The 21,441-nt window shown below is 41.1% G+C and overlaps 1 protein-coding gene across 1 annotated transcript; it reads left to right on the forward strand.

Annotated features, from left to right (window-relative positions):
* The first annotated feature begins 1,089 nt into the window (after window positions 1–1,089).
* gga1 (golgi-associated, gamma adaptin ear containing, ARF binding protein 1) lies at window positions 1,090–21,391 on the forward strand. The gene is made up of 17 exons (XM_053637289.1): window positions 1,090–1,179; window positions 3,912–3,996; window positions 7,639–7,714; window positions 8,388–8,486; window positions 8,632–8,755; window positions 10,015–10,115; window positions 10,933–11,013; window positions 11,757–11,894; window positions 12,104–12,185; window positions 13,560–13,670; window positions 13,951–14,088; window positions 17,706–17,782; window positions 17,886–18,070; window positions 18,330–18,562; window positions 18,672–18,841; window positions 18,950–19,060; window positions 19,527–21,391. Exons 1-17 carry the CDS (start codon window positions 1,137–1,139, stop codon window positions 19,635–19,637), a joined length of 1,965 nt encoding a protein of 654 aa, XP_053493264.1. The 5' UTR covers window positions 1,090–1,136; the 3' UTR covers window positions 19,638–21,391.
* The last annotated feature ends 50 nt before the right edge of the window (window positions 21,392–21,441 follow it).

Here is a 21,441-nt window from a genome sequence, read left to right on the forward strand (position 1 = left end):
TCTTTGAGGGAAGAAATACATCCTGAACAAGTTGCATATTAATCTTTATAATTAACATGTGATTTTCAGTGGCATCCAAGATTTATTTTGCAATAATAGTTGACTTTTTTTGTTTTTCTACATTTCCCATAATCCTTTTCAACTATCTATCAATAGTCATGCAGTGGATTTTAGCCCTTGCTTTATAGCTATTCAAATAGAGCAATGCAGCAGCGCTTGAATCCTTTAGTCCGGCTATCTCACCTTCTTATCTGTACACTCTGATCAAACAGATAACTTTCAAGTTTTCAGCGTTCACACTGATACTTCTGTCAACACCATTGTGTTTCTCAGCTCGTAGATTAGTAACTAGCCGGGCGAGTCTGAGTTATTATCTGGAACTCTGAGTTCAATGTATGTTATCTCCACTACTATACTATACTACTACTAGTAACATAACATTGAACGTCAGGGGGAAGATGCTAAGTGAGAAAAGAAGCTGTTGCTCTTCAGCTTTAGGAGCTAAAAATTTAATCTGATGGCTGAAATCTGTCCCTTATGCATGAGTTTGCTGAACTATACCCCTGTGATGTCACTGTTAGACACAACCTCTATCTTCACATGAGAATAACAAAAATACAGCATTAATGAAAATCAACACCAGAATCACTAAACACATCGCAAATATTTCAATATCATCCTATTAGTGTGTTTCAGGATGTAGTTTTCCTGTAAGGGGTTAATTTGTGTGTACACTCAGTTGTAGGAAAATACAGCTCCTGACTGTAGTTCTATAAAGTTCACCAGGTGTAAGTGACCACAGTGTACAGTATGAAGGAATGAATGTACTTTTCATTAATGTGGAGCAGAAAATGAACAAATATTATACTATTTGGTGCATGAGACCATGTGCCAGTCGCACCCTGTGTGACAGTGACTCACACTCGGCTCTGAGTCATACTTCATGCTCATGTGGGAGGATCCCAGCTGAGTGAGGAAATCTAAACATATATCGTCTGTGTCGTGTAAAAATCAACACAACGCAGAGTATCGCGAGACTTGCGAGTATAGTATAAAGACATCTCGCGAGAACCGCGGTGTACTTGATGTGAAATCTCGCGAGAGTTGGGTTGCACTTGGAAAGGAATCACCGAAAGATGGCGGCTCCGCCTGAAGAGGGGAGTTTGGAGTCTCGCATCAGTAAGTCAAGCACAGTTTTAATTAAGCAGCTTTATAATGCACACGTGACGCGGTATAATGCATAAAGAGATCTATTTATACTAATCAAACGTAGGGTTTTGTTGTTAGTTGTCGGGGCGCTTGTTTTTGCATAAGGTTTATCAGTGCAAAGACTGGGAGCTAGCTAGATAGCCAGCTAGCCTGGCAGTTTGTTTGCAAGCTAAGCTAAATATGCTAGCGAATTAGCGAGTCTAATCACATGAACACATCTGTTTATTCATTGCAGACGTTGGTTAGCGTCAAAACACGATGTTTTGCGTTAAAAGTACATCTTAAACGGGTCATTTTTCAGCTGACATTTCGATGAAAGATGGTTTAGCTTACTACGCTAGCCAGAAGCGCTGTCACTTCCAGTGTAAGTTAATAGGGAGGGATCATTTCACATGACACGCTAACTAGTCCTCTAACTAGCTGGCAAATAAAACAACAACAAGCCTGCAATGTGTGAATAATAAACCGTGTTTGAGTAGCTTCATAGATAGTCATTCTTAGATAGGTATACTATTAAAAACCTCTTCAAAACAACTCCAGGAGGAAATAAAAATGCTTTTCTTAGTTTTTTACTTGGTGTCCAATCGAGATTATGGTTTGTGAATAAATAAATATAATAATTTCCAAATAAATATAACAATAATACGTAGAAAAAAAATAATAAGTTCAAATTTGAGTACACTAACACCTTTCTGGCTAATAGGTACAGTGCTGCCAGTGTTTTCAGAGGAAAGTAGCTCATTCGTTCTCAAAAAGTAGCCAGAAGTCACCAGTTGACGTCACGGATTAATTTGCATATGTATTAGATCATCATGGTCGTTTACATATCAAAACGTTATATGCAGAAGGAAGGTTTTCTGAAGACATTTATTGTAGAATAGTAAAAAAAAAATATTATAACTTAGCTCTTATAGAAAGAAGAAACTACAAAATTGTCTTTTGCAAAATACTATAATTTCATATTACACATGATGAATGCAGACTAGCTGTGGTAACGAGTAGTTGAGAACGAGACATGTAAACCAGTATCAAGTGCAGGACAGTCACGTACATCTGTCCTTAAAAAGTCGCTGGTTTTTTTTAAATAAAGGTGGTGAAGTGAGGCTGGGGCTCATTTCGTTCTAGCCCAGACTGTATATCCGTTTAGCTTATCATTGACAAGTTATGTCAGGTGAAATAGCTGCTTGATTTCATGCCCACTGGGGCTAATTTATTTCAGCCCACTTCGCTGACAACATAACACGTCACTAGCAGTAATTTAGAAAGTGCACGTGAAATGAATATGAATGAGATGGATTACTTTCTCAAGCAGTGATTTATTTCAAAAGGTATTTAGATGAGAAACTAGACAAGACCATGCAAACGTTGTCTACTCAGCGTACGGTTCATCTTGTGTGCTTTGAATGAAAGAGCTGTTGACCATGCTTGATATTTGGAAGAGACGCTGCATGATTGCGCAATCAAGAACGACGATGCCCGTTTCGAGCAAGTTCCTGTGTGTCTGAATAATCATTTGTATGCCTACGACGAGACCCCGTGATGTAAGGCTCAACCCAAATGGTTCCGTAATAGTAAAGAGTTACTGATGGGTAGTGTAAGTTTTCAGCCTTTCCATTCAGTATAGTGAGTGTTCTTGGGGATCCACATTATTTATTCATTTATTTAGTTGAGTAAAGGTTGGAAAGCGGTAGAAGTTGTTAGTGCTTATGTGAAATATTAGGTCTTGTGATCTGACTAAACTGGGGGGAAAATTTCAGGCATGCAAAACTCGGTAAGAAGATTATTTTTGCTTTTGTTGAATAATACATTTGTTGATGTGTGCTTTTTTTTGTGTGTTGTCCTATAATCTCACATCAGTGTCCATGCTTTACCTTCATCAAGAAATCCAGATCATATGAATATGCAAAGTGGAAATACCCCAACCATACACACACACACCCCCGTCCCCTAGTAATCCAGTGTTGCAGGACCTGCACATGTATATATTTTATGTAAGGAATAAAACACGAGACATGCTGTTGTAGGTAAATAATCAGTGACTGTGTGAGGCAGAGTTATAACAGCACGTCCTCTTACACCACAGCAATTTACCAACAATTACAGTGTTTTATTGATTAAAGAATTATGCATCGTACCTTGTATTGGCTTATGGTTACGTTTAGTGTTTGCTATAACATAAAGGCTTTGTAGACTGCATGTAGCACACTGTGTGAGGGTTTTTTTGAGATGCAGCCAGAGAAAAGCCACTACTCATTTGATAAAGTTTATACTCAACATCCATTCAGAATGTTCTCACCATGAGTTAAGTATTGGCACACTCTGCTTTTTGGTGCACTCGCTGCCATTAAAACAAACCCGCTGAGCAGGAGCGGACGGAGTGACAAGTGACAGCGCCATGCACCTTTAAAACTAAAAGTTGCAGCTGTGAACGGTACATAAACATTCATGGCTTTGACTAGTCAACTCCACTTTCACAGGCCATGTTATGCCGTGTGTATGTTTTTAAAAAAAATTTTTAAAGAATGTGGCAATACTGCTGCAGGGACATTTTTTACACTGATTATTCAAGGTTACAAAGTATTATGTATAGAGTCTTTGCAATGTTTCCCAGGCCCTCTAAACAAGAGCTTTGTTGATCATGCATTTTAAATGTAAGCCTGCAGGATAACCTAGTGAATTTTCTGTATGCTTTTGACTTGCAGACAAAGCGACAAACCCTCTAAACAGAGAGACCGACTGGGACAGCATTAAAGCTTTCTGTGAGCAGCTCAGCAATGAACCTGAAGGGTGAGTTCCACTTTAAATGAGCCCTAGTGCTTTGTAGCATATGGTGTTCTTGCCTGTAGGCAGAAAATCTTAGCTTCCTTGTAGAGTTTCCAATATGTAGAATATAATTTACTAGGGCTGCAATCTGTCGATTATTTCTTTGATTAATCAATTGGTTGGATTAAAGGGCCAGTTTTTATTTTCTGTATTTAAAAAAAAAATGTTATGTCACATTCTGGCCGATGTTGTCCTTCAAACATTGTGTAAATTGAAGGCTATGAAAAGGTATTAAATGTGTCTGTGGTTTATGTTGTGCAAAGGATTAAAAAAAAATTATTATATTTTGAAAACAAAAAACAACTGACTGTCCACAAGCTTTAAACAGAAGTTAAATCACTTTATTAAAAATGTAAAAAAAAAAAAAAAAAAAAGCAGAAACTAAGTGTTAACTGGTAAGAGGCTGAATGTTCTGCAGTAACACACACATTCACTCATTTCAGCACAGTAACATGTTACTTTATTCTGTAAATGTATGACACTTCTTATATTTATATACAATTACATGTTCTAACCCCATTACAGTTTCTGCTCTCATAAAAACACTATTACATTTGTTTCTAAATATCGCATCAAACAACATATTTGATCAAAATGAATATTTTAGTCAGAATTATTGCGTTTCCTTTCTCTGTTTGATTGACGCGTATGCGTGGACTTGCGCTCATTCAGTGAAGTTTAACGGAGACTTGCTCGCTGCCAGGACGAGACTTTATGTAAAATGGAAATACTGGCGTGAATTTCGAACATTTACAGATAAGGATATAAAGGTAAACATGTCATTTCTGTGCTGAAGAAAACATGTCTGGAACACATTAAACAGCACACGCTTCTGTCGCAGCGTCTGACATGACAAGTCGCATTAATATACTTACGAGTTAGTTTGAAGCGCTTAATATAAAACACTCTCATGTTTTGGACGACGTAGATCGTGTACTTTCCCTCAGCAGCAGCTCACTCTGACCTCCGCTGTTTCTCAGATGTGTTTCATTCATAGAAATGTGTTTTTCACCATTGTGTAGTGATGTCACTGACGGGGCGTTATCTACAGTGATGTCACAGACCCAACTAATCCATAATGACGTTCATTGTCGATTTTTTTTTTTTTTTTTTTTTACAGTAATGTGCAGTTTGTACTTACCTTGTGTGCATTATATGCACCTATTTATGATTTCTTGTTACATTGTTTGTTACTCAAAGTAAAAAATAATTAAACATAATTGTGTGGGCCCTGTTGTTAACTGTAAATGTGTATTTGAGTAATATAGCTAAGGAGGGCCTAGGGTTCCTGCTCACCTGCGTGAACATGCCATAGGCCTGCTGCAGGGAGGCTTGAGGACTGCAGATGTGACCAGAGCAATAAACTGCAATGTCTGTAATGTAAGACGCCTAAGACAGTGCTACAGGGAGACAGGAAGGACAGCTGATCGTCCTTGCAGTGAAAAATTACATGTAATCATGTGTGTCCACCCACCAGACGTGATCGAGAACTTGCAAATGCCTTGGTGGAAGAGTGGAGCAACTTCTCACAGCAAGAACTGACGAATCTGGTGCAGTCCATGAGGATGAGATGCACTGTAGTACTTAAAGGGTCATGAAACCTCCCGCTTTCAGCTAAAGTCTACCTCTGAAAGTTTTTGAAAAATGCAGCTTAAATGGGCGTGGATGGCTGTGAGATTCTTCTGAAGGGAGGTGGAGTGGGCATGGCAGGGAAAGGCAGGAGAGGAAGAGGGGGGGTGATCCTTCAGAACACTCACAAAAAAGTTTGCAGATGAGGCAGAGGACTTCTCTCCTCCTGAATCTCCAGGGCTAAATGGGGACACAATACATAGCAGTGCATGTCCTCTGCCCTATCTGTTTGAATCATTAGCCCCTGGCGTGACTATGGGGGAAAACATAACAGGAAAACATAACACTGAAGCAGTGTCATGGTAGTTAGCTAATAGGCTCAAGTGTTTCACAAATAAAAAGGCGAAGGCACTTCCCTTTGACACGGACTCTCGTTGTATAGTTTTGCACGTGATGGCCCGCAGAGCTTTAATATTTTTATATAATATATATATATTAGTATGTACAGTTTTTATAATGTATTTTATTATATTGTTTTCCTCAAGCTGGAGGCAGGGCAGATGGGAGGAGTGTCAGAATGGTAGCTAGCTAATAGGCTCGAGCGTTTCATGAGTAAAAGGTGAAGGCTGTTCCTTCAAAGCAGACTCTCGTTGTATAGTTTTGTACGCGATGGCCTGCAGAGCTTTAAGCGGTTTAATTAACTCAAAAGGCAAGTAAAACTGTCATTGTTAAAAATTAGACGCATACCTCATTTGAAGGGATACAAAAGTCCTCAGGACTGAATACCGCATCATTTGTGTAGACGCAAACTGCTTTCATGAGCAAGTCCGAAGTCCACCTTTCTCCGATTCTCATAGCTCTCCAGAATAAACGCACTCGAACACTTAGACCACTGAAACAAACAACTGAAACAAACACCCATTTGAACCTCTCTCATCTACTACATCTGTAGGAAAGCACCACGTGCTGTCGTGAATAATTAAGAGACAGCATCTTCTCATAGGATAAGAACACGCAGGCTCATGAATAATTATGAGACCCTGACAAGGCGTCGAAGTATTATGGTACGTTGCCAGGTCACTACCAGTGACGTGTGACAAGACGAGATTTTAAACCCGGAAGACGAAAATAGTGGAAAGAAGCTCAAAATTAACCAGCTTTCTCCTGCAATTCAAATTAACAGATGCTAAGATTGTCTTTTGCGATGTGCGATTCGAACACACCTGTTAAAATCTCAGAAAATGTAGTTTATTGTTTCATGATGCTTTAACGCAGCTGGAGACCACCAGATACTGACTGTTATTTTTGATATACTTTTCTTTTCTTTTTTTCCCTGTGTGTGTGTATAATATTATTTTATTTTACTTTTTTGTATTTGCTAGTAAGTAAAAACATCTCACTGCCAAACATTTCTTCAAAATGTCCTAAGACTTCCAAGAGGAATAATCAGGAGGGGGTTTTCCCAATTTTCAAACAGGCAAGGAAAGCGTGCTGTTGAGACTTCTGCATCAACACTGTATGAATCATTTAGACATACAGTATTTACACATGATATATTAAGCAGCTGTAAAAGGTTATTCCTTCACCAGCCTCCCCCCTCCCCAGTCCTCTCTTTGGAAGACTTTCCCAAGCCCTGACACTGGAGCCTCCATCCATAAGTTAAATAAATGTTTCCTTACAGAATAAGCGTGTGCTACATCAGCGATTCGATGTTTCTCTTTGTTAAATAACATCATTTACTATTAGGCTTAGATTATGTGGAAGGTCCACCACACAAGTCCCTGTGTAAGTTGTTACTATAGAAACAGTAATGAGAAACAATTATGTCTTCATACAAACCTGTGACTACTATCAGAGTCGCTGTTGTAGAAATTCACACACAAGTTCATTATCCTTCCTTTGTCTAAAGAGTCAAATATACTCCCAGTTTGTAAGCAGTTTTATGACTTTTCAGTTTAATCCAGTTAATCTGTTTTGGGACGTACTTCTCCTTATTTATCTGCTGACCTTTGTAATCTGGATTTCTCTTTTCTGCAGTCCCCAGCTGGCCACCAGGCTTTTGGCCCACAAGATCCAGTCGCCGCAGGAATGGGAAGCCATGCAGGCCCTCACGGTAAGATAATGCAGTTCTGGGGCAGGCAGGTACATCTGAAGTTCAGGGTTGGAATACTGTGTTTTCCAATTTGTTGCCATTTACGGTGTAGTGAGCAGCGCATTCGGAGAGGATGAAGTTTCAATCGAAGGATTGGATTAAAGCTGATCGTCTGTATTGAATGTTTATCTATATCATGTTTGGTGTAATTTTAATACATGTTGCATATTAAACTATGTAGTGATTTCAACTAGTGCACATCCTGGATACCCGTCCTGGAAATACTGCTACTACTTTATTGGCTGTCTTGTGGGTGACTTTTAAGTCACCCACACTCCTCGACATTGCTTATACAAAGGTTACGTGTTTTAAGACTAGTCCTCATGTAATCCAAAGTTATAGCTATCAATATATTTTGTTTGAGCAAATACTTAAATAAGCCTTCATACGCCATAGCTTGAAAACTGAGTAGGAAGATTCAGTCTCAGCTTTGAAGCTTTTGATTGCATCTTAAATCTCTCCTTCCTGTATTAAACCTCTCAGCAAGCTCTCCGGGATTAGTTTCTGCGATAATCCTCCTAACAGTGAAACACAGTGACTCTAATTAATAGTGGCTTTGAAATTGACATTTGAAGAAGACAGCGTAACGTGTGTGTGTGTGTGTGTGTGTGTGTGTGTGTGCTGATTTGTGAAGGTCCTGGAAACGTGTATGAAGAACTGTGGGAAGAGGTTCCATAATGAAGTGGGGAAGTTCCGCTTTCTCAATGAGCTCATCAAGGTGGTTTCTCCAAAGGCAAGTCTCGAGTTGTTTTGTGTTTTTTGCATGTATGACTCCCACATGTTAGAATATTTTCTGGTCATAGTGAGGCAGTGTTGTGTATCCGGCGACTGGGTTAGGTGCCGCCTGTGTTTCTTATCGGTCTGTACTCTGTTTACAGTACCTGGGCTCTCGAGCTCCAGAACCCGTGAAGAAGAAAGTACTAGAAATGATGTACAGTTGGACTGTGGGGTTTCCGGAAGAGACCAAAATATCCGATGCTTATCAGATGCTGAAGAAACAAGGTAACCAGAAAAGTCTAGACGTCATTTCAGCCATTATCAGATTATTCAAGTGCTTATTCAAACAACATAAGACAGTATCTTGAAATCTCATAATTTTACTTCACTGATGGTTTATTGGCAAGTTTCACTCTAACTGCAGGTGTGTATCAAACGTTTAAAAAAAAAACAAGAAGTGTGGTGTATTAAAAATAGATTTCAAATACATTTTTCAGTTTTTTTGGGTCTTTAATCCAATTACATAATGTATTCAAAAGGAAATGTAAATATTTAAAGGGTGGGGACACCTTGAAGTGCAATACACAGATGGTACAGCTTCATTTGTGATGAGTGTTGGAGACTTTTGCTTCTCTGTGATGATTGATATGATGATTCTATCAGTGAGTGTTCCTGTGCAGATTAGTTGCTTAAGGTTGTAGGGAACCACCTTCTGAAGGCTAATAAGGAGAACTAGAAACTTGTGTATGAGAAATTGTTGTTGTTTACACCTCTCTGTAAAAGAGCTACACCTCCTCTGATCGTGGGCTCACTCCTGAGGTGGAGCTGAAGTGATAACTCGCCGCTGCTGTATTGCTGAGGTGTGCTTTCTCTGCAGAGGAAGAAGAATCTGTCTGCTGGTTTTATGTGGGGATTAGGGAACATTTTCCAACAATGTGGCCAGCACACAGTCAGCAAAGGATTGCTTTTTAAGGATTTGATGAATGCACTTTTATCTGTGCATTGCAATTGTGCCACACTGTAATGTATTACTGTCCAATCACAGCCCCAAACCATACTTGTTTTAGTGGTTGTTTTTTCAGGCTCATTGTTTCGTCATTCCTGTTACATTGAACTCCTAATCATCAGGCTTCTCAGAATTATTACTTAGACCTGATGAATGCGATCCCCCTTTTGATTTTTTCACTACGAGATCAGGCGAAATAAGAGCAGTACAATACCGGTTTCGTGTTCTCTCTGGCATGGAATCTCCGTACAGTTAAACCTGATGAAATTATTTGTGAAATCCTGACTTTTTGCCCTTATACTTGTAAATGTACTCACTGATTTTAGATTTCTACTGTTTCTAAATTCTCACGATAAAACAGTGTATTTTTATTGACGATGGAATTTAAATCCTATATTGAATAATCCAGTTTTGCTGTTCTACAGAACAGTGCTGTGTGTTTGTCATTTCCGTCCCCGTCGGATTTGAACACCACAGGAAGTCCCAGCTTGTGTTTTGCGTGTTGCCAAGTGACAAGAGTGCCTCGTTTCTCTTCCAGGTATTGTGAAACAGGACCCTGCTCTTCCGGATGATAAGCCCCTCCCCCCTCCCCCTCCCAGACCCAAGAACGCCATCTTTGAGGATGAAGAGAAATCAAAGGTAAAAATAAGCAAACTTGTGGCTGTGAGAATCAAGGACTCGGCCTTTCCTGCACTAATGTAACTAAATCTATCAACACAATCAAATAAGCTGCTGCCGGAGAACTCGATGCTCGGGTCAGGTCGGTCGGATTAGGGCTGGACCTGATCTCTGCAGGATGGCACATACTGCCATATTAACATGATTATGTAATATCAGTGGAGCTGATTCAAAGCCAGAGCTCTTGCTGTGACATGCCACAACGGCCTTGATCATCAAACTTTGACTGGGTATTCATTTTTTTATATTATTATTATCTGATTCATGAAAATGTCATATGACGTTTGAGCGCAGTCAGTGAATCAGCTTTGATCATGTGGATGCCAGCCTGCTTGCCAGTCCTTATTTACAAAACGTTTGATAAGGCACAACCCAATTTACCATCAAACTATTATGCTCACATTATCATGCTCTCTGAAAGAAATTATCTGTCAAATGGTTTTGTATGTTTTTCCCACCTAGATTTGTTCAGACACAGCTTGATGATTAAGGGCTGCTGAAAATATAAGGCGTTAGAAATGAATTCTGCCTGCTGTAGGGCTGGGAGGGGTTTAGTAACTAACAGGGTAATATATAGTCATTATACAACAGTCTAGAACTTGGAATCGAGCCAACAAGGACTGCCCCATGATACTTTTTAAATTGCCATATTCCTGCTAAACCACTGCATTCATGTCTAATGAAAACACCAATCTCAAATGATACTCTCTCTCTCTCTCTCTCTCTCTCTCTCTCTCTCTTTCTCTCTCTCTCTTTCTTTCTTTCTTTCTCTTTGTAGATGCTGTCACGCTTACTCAACAGCACTCACCCGGAGGACCTGAGAGCGGCAAACAAGCTTATTAAGGAAATGGTTCAGGAGGTATGTGTGTGTGTGTGTGTGTGTGTGTGTGTGTGTGTGTGTGTGTGTGTGTGTGAGAGAGAGCATGTGTGTTTTGTAGTTATAGCTCAGTTACCTTGTTCTTTCAAGCCTTGCCCATTAAGCAGCACATTTGTTTTGTCATGACCTCTATTATTGTTTTGTACAGTCTAATACCTTAATTAAGCTCAGTATTGTTTTTTTTTTGTTGTTGTTGTTGTTGTTTTTTTTAAATGAAGTTCAATGACCATCATGCTTGCAGTTTAAATAAATTATTTTGAAGGTAAATTCATGTAGCTATAATACCTCCTTGTTGCTTCTGCGGTGCTCTCTCTTTGTCCCAGGGGTGCTTTAATTATTTCTACACCCTGTGCACCACACCAGAACCAACTGCTACACTGGAGACAATGAAAGTTTTAAACTGGAACCTAAATTATATTAACAATTGCATACGTCGTATTGTTAGTATTATTGCGTTTCTCATAATACTCAGTTTTGCAGCATGCTAAACCACATTCCTGTACCTGTAAAGTGGAGGCCACCAGGAAAGTGGTTTAGCAAATAAAGTGAATTCGGCATCTAAAGATTCACTGGTTATTGACTGGATATGTTCTGTCGAGTAGTAAGTATTGGGACACGCACACTAGTTTAATAGTCATATTCAAAGAGACATCCCTGTCCACTACTCAAACAAAACGCATCGTTTAAAATCTTTACAAAATACTGAGTCCGAGTTTATCCCGCAGGATCAGAAGCGCATGGAGAAGGTATCGAAGAGAGTAAACGCTATTCAGGAAGTGAAAGAGAGTGTCACACTGCTCACACAGCTACTAGCAGACTACAACAAAGACACCAGCTCGCACGACAACGAAGAGCTCATCAAGGTATGAAAACACATGCGCGCGCACGCTCAGTATTTCCACTTTGAATTAATTTCTTTCTTACAAAGCTCCCAATAAGCAACTAACATGAGGGAACATGGACTAGAGTTTTTTTCATCACCGTTTAATTAATGATTTATTAGCGTGATTCGTTTATGGTTTTGTTTTGTAGTGGCGCTTCATGTTACTCCTTTTGACTGTGTATTTTGTAGGATTTGTACCAGCGCTGTGAGAAGATGAGGCCCACTCTGTTCAGACTGGCCAGTGACACAGAAGACAACGATGAAGCTCTAGGTAAGAACCAACAGAAAATCCAAGAAAAGATTTCATCAGTGGGTCAAATTTATTTTCTCCCTAATTTGATCTTGGCCATTTCCAAACTATCAGCCAGCTCTCCCCTATACATCTGTTCGAACTGCTGCTCACAGGGCAGTGTAACACACATGGAGGAAAGCTCGCAGATGCCCTCGATTGGCTAGTGTGGCTCTGACTGACAGCGGTGAGCGAGAGTATGCCATCCCTCACACCCAGAGAACATTTTTGTTCCCTTGGCTCCTGGCCACAGATGGCTGTGGCATCGTCTGGATTCAAACGATAGGGAGAACACTTTTCTGTTGTGCCACTCGGGAGCTAAAGTCATTTGCAGGTGGTGAAGTATCTTGCTAGATTGAGTTACAGTAAGTTAAATAACAGACCTACTGTTAACTGATCATCTCATTAGTCTGCAGTATCAGTCTCCCTCAAACAATACACGTATCATGTCTCTCCCTTTACTCTGTTCATCATTAGCTCTCTGCTTGATGTGCAGACTAATTGAAAGGCAAGTCCATGTACAAGTGTTTCGAATGAACCTCTAAGTGTTCAAGCTTTCTTTAAGGGATGAACACCAAATCTTCCAAAAGATATTCCCTCAGTTGGTGGTGTTGTGATGATGGTAGTGGAGAGTGCTGTCTGACAGGTTGCTTCAAAATCTCCCATAGATGTTTAATTTGAGAGAGATCTGATGACTGTGAAAGCCACATCATGTGATTTATTTCCTTTTCATACTCCTCGAACCATTCAGTGAGCCCTCAGGCCCTGTGGATGGCGTGGGGTCACACAAGAACAGAGAAATCCTATCAGTAATGTATTTATATTACTTCAAATTGAATATGAATAGGAATCAACACTCAACACTCTCCTTGAGGTTTACATTCCCTCACGCAATCTGCGATTGGTTAACGACCAGTGCCTGGTAGTGCCTACTCAGCGATGCATGAGGTCCCTTTCCAGAACCTTCAAATGAACTGGACCGCAGAATCTGTCACTATCTTCAAAAAACGGCTAAAGACCCACCTCTTCCGTGAACACTTAACTAACCCCTAACATGCCCACCTCCACAGTATTAAATAAATAAATAATTACTCTGGCTCTTACACCTGGACTCACTTTGCTTCTCTAGAACTTAAAGATCTTGTATTGTAGCACTACTTGTATTGTTCTCCGCTTGATGTATCGCTTTGCTTGTATTTCCTCATTTGTAAGTCACTTTGGATAAAAGCGTCTGCTAAATGAATAAATGTAAATGAATGAAATTCATCACTTTCAGATGTTGTTACAGGAGAGGTTGGATCCAAAGCAAGCGATGATGTTTGATCTCTCTCTCTCTCTCTCTCTCTCTCTCTAAAGCGGAGATCCTGCAGGCCAATGACAGTCTGACGCAGGTTATTAACCTCTATAGGCAGCTTGTGAAGGGAGAGGAGGTGAATGGAGACAGCAGCACTATGCCAACACTTAAGGGTAATTGCACAGCCGTACTGCTACACACTGTACACGTTAAAGTAAATATATTGAATTGATACAGTTCACTACTGTTTTTCAGTACTGGTTATTATGATAATTCAGACATAATCAGGGGCGAAAACAATCTACATTCAAATGTTTAAGATCTAATGTTGTTAGATGCCTAATGTTCATTAAAACACACTTGAAATGATGAATAACATGTAATAATTCCATACTTACAATTACAATTACTCATTTCAGCCCTGTTTTACCAACATTTTATTTTCATTGGCAGGGAACAGCACGGCCCTGCTGGACCTCACTGGACTGGACACATCACCTTCAGCTCCCACTTTCCCAGAATTCCCCTCCCAGCCCACACCATCACACGAGCTGGGTATCAGTCTGCTGGATGATGAACTCATGTCTTTGGGTAAGGGCTTACCTAGAGACACGTCACATTTCGTATACCAAGAAGTACAAGTTCAAGTGGGGTTTTTATTGTCATTCCTCTATGTAGTTTGTATACATTGGAACATATACATGACGTTTCTTCAGGACCATGGTGCCGCACGGAACAGTACGCAAGACTACATAAAGTGCAAATACACAATAGTGTGAGACAAGTGCAAAACAATAAATACACAGAACAAAACAATAAGTACATACAACATGGGCAGTAGACTATTGTGTAATATAGCAGTATAAGTATAGAAGTAATATTGGCAGCAAAAATGAGTTCCATAGTATAAAGTGACTGATGTAGCTATGTAAAGTGCAGTGTGCAGTGCTACTGAGTTTGACTGGGTTAGGTGTTTGACTAGCCCAGGTGAGCGTTGGGAGGCAGCAGGTTGTTGAGTACTCTGACTGACTCATGGAAGAAACTGTTCCTGGTGGTGGAACGGATGCTCCTGTACTTTCTGCCAGATGGCAGGAGGGTGAAGAGTCCATGAAAAGGGTGAGCGGGGTTGTCTGCAACACTGGTGGCTTTGCGGATGCAGCGGTTGTTGAAGGATGTGTCGGTAGTGGATAGAGAGACCCCGATAATCTTTTCAGCTGTCCTCACATTTCACTGTAGGGTCTTGCGGTCGGAGGCTGTGCAGTTCCCATACCACACGGTGAGACAGCTGGTCAAGACGCTCTCTATCGTCGTTCTGGGGCGGCTGTGGCTCAGGTGGTAGAGCGGGTTGTCCGCTAATCGTAGGGTTGGAGGTTCGATTCCCCTATGACCCCACATGCCGAAGTGTCCTTGGGCAAGACCCTGAACCCCAAGTTGCTCCTGATGGCAAGTTAGCGCCTTGCATGGCAGTTCTGCTACCATTGGTGTGTGAGTGTGTGTGTGTGTGAATGGGTGAATGAGAGACAGTGTAAAGCGCTTTGGATAAAAGCGCTATATAAGTGTAGACCATTTACCCTTTACCTTCTGTAGAAGGAGGTGAGGATGGGGGGGAGTTTGGGTCTCTTCAGCTCTCTCTCTGCAGGAAGTGGAGGTGCTGCGGGGCTTTCTCGACTAGGCAGGTGGTGTTGAGAGTCCAGGAGAGGTCCTCCGTCATGTGCACACCAAGAAACTTGGAGCTTTTGACTCTCTCCAGATGGGTTTTTTATACGTAAGCCAAATGGGCAAATGACACTTGTTTTTTTTTTTTCATATATTGTTGAATGCTGGAGTTGGAAAATGGCTGAATAGGCTTGGTTTTAACATTATTTTACAATGACGATATTTTTTTTGAAAAGGAATGCAGTTTGTTTAATTGGGCAATCCATGGAGTAAAATGCATATGCTCACTTACTGTAGCTTGAGTAGCTTTGGATTCATATGCAAATGTGCTGAGATTAATAAGCTTTCACAGAAAGGTTCACAGATCCGCGGGCCAAGCACAAGCAGATAATGGGCTTCAGTACAAGAAACAGCACGGTTTGGTTGGTAAAAGAATGTGTGTATACAGTATATGTCCTGGCAGAACTACTGTATCTACCAGCAAGCCGTGTTTATTCAAATGAAACATGACTCTCCCCTATTGGTGTTGTATTTCCTGTGCCAGCAGCATGCGCATGATTCCGTGTGATACCGCTTGAAATCGTAGGATCCAGTTTTTTTTGACGCGCATTTTTAACGGCCACATTTGTATAAGTCTTTGACCAAGAAGTGCTAATGAGTAAAGAAACAGAAATTGAACACCACAACTCACTGTGGCAACTCGTGGCTTTCCAGTGGACGTCACCACACCGGCTTCAGAACATCAATTATGTTTGTCATCTGCCTCGAATGTGATGTATTTCCATATTCCATACCACCTTTCCTCTAAACAAGTCGGGGCGGAGCTAAACTTGTCACCATCTTCTGTAGTTTTTCCCGTGTGCTTGTAGGCGTTCTTCTTCTTTACCACTTGTGGACCAACTAATACACTTACTCGTATTTTCTGCCCCCATCAGCTCTGGAAGAATTGCAACATCGGTACCTTCATTACCAACGGTACCTATGCTACTGCAGAAAAACAAGTACCGTCACATTTTAAGACTGTTGGAACCGAAGTATCGGTTCTCGTGACATCCCTAGTATAATGGGATATGTTGTGCGTACCCTGCTCTTATGTCCAGAAATTGTTGATGGAAATCATTCGGATGCGTTTTGGATTTTTGGTTCCTTGTTAAATCCAGCTGGATTTTAGGCTTTTTGAGATCCCATGGAGGAATTTTGCAGAAGTGTGTCTGTTCCAAGCTGTTTAAATCCGCTTTCAAGTCCTCCAGTTCTGTTGATGTGCAGTGGCGAGTGGTCCACTTGAGTTCTCCTGAAGTCGACACTCATCTCTTTTTGTCTTTTCAACTTTGAGAGAGAGATTGTTGTCTCCACCATTCTGCGAGCTGGTTCACCTCCTCCCTGTATGCTGACACATCATTGTTGCTGATGAGGCAAACTCGCTGATATGATTAGAACTGAACTTAGCAGCACAGTCATGAGTCAGCACTGAAAACAGCAGTGGACTGAGCACACAGCCCTAGGGTTCAGTGTGGTGGTGCTGGAGTTGCTGATCGTGATGGACTGGGGTCTCCCGGTCAGAAAGTCCAGGATCAAGTTACAGAGGGAGGTGTTTAAACCAAGCAGGCTCAGCTTTGTTGTCAGTTGTTGTGGGATGATCGAATGCTGAACTGAAGTCTATGAACGTTACGTCCTTACGTTATTGTCCTTTTTATCTAGATGGGTCAGAGACAGACAGATGGATGGTAGCAGATATTTTGTCTTCTGTTGGGATGGTATGCATATTGAAATGGGTCCAGTGTGGTGGGAAGACTGTTCTTTATGTGCTTCATGACCAGCCGCTCGAAGCACTTCATGATGATAGGTGAGAGTGTAACAGGCGGGTAGTCATACAGGCAGGACACAGATGGATTCTTCGGCACAGCGATGATGATGGTGGTCGTTTTGAAGCACACAGGGACAACTGCTTGGGCTCAGGGATATGTTGAAGATGTCTGTGAGGACATCTGTACGCTGATCAGCACATTCCCTGAGCACCGACCATACTAGGAGAATGTTGTGAGGATTGAAGTTGAAGTCTTCGTATATGTCTTTGTATACTTGTATAAAACATAGTTAAGCTACATAATCTCATTTTAAAAGAAATTCTTTTGTAACATAGCAGGAGTAGTGTGTATTTGTGTTCCTGTTCAGCATTAACCTACATTATTGACATTTATTATATTAGGCCCTGCCTCCCAGAGTTAAAAGACAGAATGCTGAACTTAAATGTGTAAACATGCACCATTCCTGTCACTCCTCAAAATGGTTTATATATAAAAAAAAAATTAAAAAAAGAGAGAGAGATTAAATAACGATGTAATTTGAAGCAAGTGTATGAAGATTTGAGCATGTACTTAAAGATTTTGGATGAGACTCTTAAATAGCTGAACTAAAGATACAAACGCTGGACATCAAATGTCTTGGCTATTATCTCACTTTTCTATTAAATGCACACAGTGTGTTATTTTATTTTTTATTTTTTAAACGATGAGCTTTAATCTGTTTAATTTGCGGTGGTCCATTTGTCGTAGGGCTAACTGACAACACTCCTAGTTCTACTCTGGCTTCCTCCCAGTCTGCTGATGCCTCCACATGGAACTCATTCCAGGTGAGAGAAAGAAATTGACAAGCTATGTTCAGAATGTTGCTGGATCGTCACAGTTGGTTGTTCTTTCCCCCATTTATCTCTAATCCTGTCTTGTGTGTTTTAGACTTCAGATACTGTAGACACACCTGTCCCCCCAGTACCAGCCTCCATGCTGTTGCCATCAGTTACCACCCCCCAGGTCCCTGTTGGCGCCCCCACCTCCGCTGTCAAGTCCCTGGATGAATTGGACATGCTGGGGAAGACCCTGCTACAGCAATCGCTGCCCCCTGAGAGCCTGCAGGTCAAATGGTACAGTCCAAACAAAATGTAAAGCAATGTAACTAGTATGATTTCAAATTCGGAGAATAATCACCACCATTCATTTCTTCTGATTACATTCACCATCAAATGAAGCACTTGAGTAGAGCCTCTGACCCGAGACATGCGTTTGAATGTTTTGTTACAGAGGTATTAAATGTAGCATAGGTGATTAGGGATTATATTCCTCTGTGATGATTAAATACAGGATGTGCGATGACAAGAAGTGATGTCCATGTGTGCTCTGCAGGGACAAACTTCAGCCTCAGTCCAAGCTCAGCCTACGAGATCTCCAGAGCAAGTCGAACGCAAACCCGGTCGCAAGCCCGAGTCCTGTCCTAGCATTTTCCTCTGAGCCTGCTAATCTCCTGAACATGCAGCACAGCAACGAGGCTCCTGCACTGAGCGTTGGCCCTGCTTCCACTCCTCAGGACGAGATCTCTCTGGCCAGCATCACTGTGCCCCTGGAATCCATCAAACCTAGTAAGAAACGCACATCTTTGCTTCAACTTCTGCTGGGGATTGTGATTTTTCTATATATTTTTTTTTCCCCTTTCTTACTCCTCATCTATTCTCTTCTCCTGCCTCACAGGTAGCATGTTGCCTGTGACGATCTTCGACAAGCACAGCTTGCGTGTCCTGTTGCACTTTGCGCGCGAGTGTCCTCTGTCTCGGCCCGACGTTCTGGTGGTCATCATCTCCATGCTGTCATCCGCTCCCATGCCCGTCACGAACATCCGCTTCCAGGCCGCCGTCCCCAAGGTGGGTCCATAGTCTCTGTTTGACATGCTAATTTCCTTTAAACCATAAAGAAGCGCTGTTTGCAGGTTTCCTCACGGTGCTTTGTATTTCTGTCTCATGTCCGCGTAGACGATGAGGGTGAAACTGCAGCCGCCGTCTGGATCGGACCTGCCGGCCTTCAACCCCATACTCCCACCTGCTGCGATTACACAAGTCCTGCTGCTGGCCAACCCTCAAAAGGTTACACACTCTCAAATACCTTTTAGCTCAGGTGTTTAAACGACTCCGTCCGAGTGTGCACATTTTAAAGTAATACTCCAGTGTTTTAATCACCGATTTTTTCCCCCCTATACTGAGAAAGGAATAGATAACGCATAACCATTAACCATCACCCTTTCTTCTAAAAGGATGAGTCATAGATATTTATACCACAGCATCGTTGAATTCTCAAATCTGATTGGTCAGTAGGTGTCGATTCCTTTTCTGTGACTGCAGCTGTGACTTTAATTCAAGTCACAGGTTTATATTAATGCTCTCAATCTACTTCATTGTAGTAATGACTCGTTCATCGCTATAGCGATTGTTGTTCGTTTATTTAACCTTTGTGGGAGGAGTCTGAAGTATATTCCTTTGAATGGATTCATTCTAGATTTCTGTCCTGACATCATTTGTGTGGTTTTTTTTTTTTTTTTTTTTCCTCCCACAGGAAAAGGTTCGGTTGCGATACAAGCTGACGTTCGATTTAGCCGACGAGTCCCATGACGAGAGCGGAGACATTGAACAGTTCCCACCTCCAGAGTCCTGGGGGAACCTTTAGGGTGGACACACTGACTTCCTGCTGCTTTATCCCTCTGCTTCCTGTTGGTCTCGTCCAAATGGGAACAGCTCTCGCAAAATCCATGGTTCGTTTCTGATCCAAAGCAAATTGAGCCCCTCCTCACTTTTCCGATTATTTTGATGTCGGTATGAAGTTACAGCAGTGTAATACTCGTGACATTTAAAATCTAAAGCTAAACAAAGGTAATCATTTGAAATAGCAGCATGTCCGAATGAGAACTGCGAGCGGTAGAGGCTGGCGAAGTGACGGAGGGTCTCTTTTTTTTTTTTTTTTTTTCCTTTCTCAAACTGGAGTCAGACTTTAAGTCAAAAGGATCTGCCTTGGAACCCTACGCTGTCCTTTTCATCTTGCTTTCCTTCCGTCTCATTGTCTTTGATTAGATCGGTTTTAATCTCCGTCTTCATCTTAACCCTCATCTTTCCGCCGCTGCCTCTCTGGCTTTGTCCTGTTTTGTGAACCCGTTAATGCAATATCAACCTTCCTGAAAAGGGAGGCATGTATACGTGTTCGTCACTCATAAATCCCCCATCGTGCCGTCTGTAGTAGAGAGAACAGTGTGTACGCAAGCGTATTTTATGATTCACGGAGCGGACCTGTGTGAGCGTTCGAATAACGGAGCGGTGACATGGATTTTTGTTTCTGAGCTGTGATGTGTCTCGTTGATCCTCTATGATGGAAGTCCAATCTCTCCCTCTTTGCCTTCGGTCTGATGAGCACTGTATCCTCGTGACATTTAGAGTAACGGATGAGAGCTGCATTTGATTTCTCTACATATCGTTGTTGATTCTGGTTGATTTTTTTTTTTTTTTTTTTTTTTTACCAAAGTTGCACATTTTCTTATTAATCAGCATTGATTTATCAGATTGCCTGTATCATTGGATGACCTGATCCAATCTGATAGGAAGGGGAAAGTTTTGCACATTTTCAACCCATTTACTCAAAACTTGAGGACGTGGCAGGTTTTTGGTACAGTCAGTAATCTTTCACACTAAACTGCCAATTAAAGCCACAAATCTGTCTCGTATTTGTCCGATCAGAGGTGGGCGAAGAATTTGAGGTAACATTACCAACTCGGTCAACACAAGTGCCTCGCTTTCTACCTGATGGCAAATTCACAAGACGAATCCTTCAGGAAATCCTACATGAATTGAATTAAAGGCCCCGTGTTGGATAGCTGAATAAGGGCACCGGGGTTCAGTTAAAACAGATTAAATGCTGCATATATGGAAGCAAACTTTCTCTCATATCTGTCTCATCCCAAGACTTATTACAAGAGTGTAAAGGTTGCAGTTTTAAATTCACATACAACAGTCACCTAAACAGTTACTGCTAGATTTCAAACACTCCCCCCTTTGATTTCCACTTCCATAAATCAAGTTTTGAGCGAATCGGTTTTTGAATCACTTCTCGATAACGGAGAAACGAATGAAAACACCATACACTACAGATGCAGTTGCTAGACATCAGGTTAAAACGCTGATCTATCAAGGATAAAACTCTGCTCTATCTTAAGGAAGGAGTGCTCCACCCCACTGTTTCAACCGAATTCATTTCGACATAGATGCTGACATCCTGTTTAAATTGACCGTATGTGCCTAATCTAATGTTTCACATTCATCCTGTGCTTCTCCTTTCTCAAATGCTGATGTGTACATACATATATTTGCATTTCTGTTTGTCTGTGTTTTGTTTTGGTTCAGTTTGGCAGTAGCTATTAAACACTGTTTTATGTAGGTTTTTTTTTTTATTATTATTTTTGAAATGATTTGAAATGCCGACATGG

This window comes from Ictalurus furcatus, chromosome 12 (genome assembly GCF_023375685.1).
Source record: "Ictalurus furcatus strain D&B chromosome 12, Billie_1.0, whole genome shotgun sequence".
Taxonomy (NCBI): domain Eukaryota; kingdom Metazoa; phylum Chordata; class Actinopteri; order Siluriformes; family Ictaluridae; genus Ictalurus; species Ictalurus furcatus.

What these genes read in the sequence shown, in the direction of transcription:
- gga1 (XM_053637289.1), top strand. Translation starts at nt 1,137, where the DNA reads ATGGCGGCTCCGCCTGAAGAGGGGAGTTTGGAGTCTCGCATCA. An exon ending in TCAAGGTGGTTTCTCCAAAG is followed by an intron (nt 8,487 to 8,631) that starts GCAAGTCTCGAG and finishes CTCTGTTTACAG; the next exon opens with TACCTGGGCTCTCGAGCTCC. An exon ending in TTAAGGAAATGGTTCAGGAG is followed by an intron (nt 11,014 to 11,756) that starts GTATGTGTGTGT and finishes TTTATCCCGCAG; the next exon opens with GATCAGAAGCGCATGGAGAA.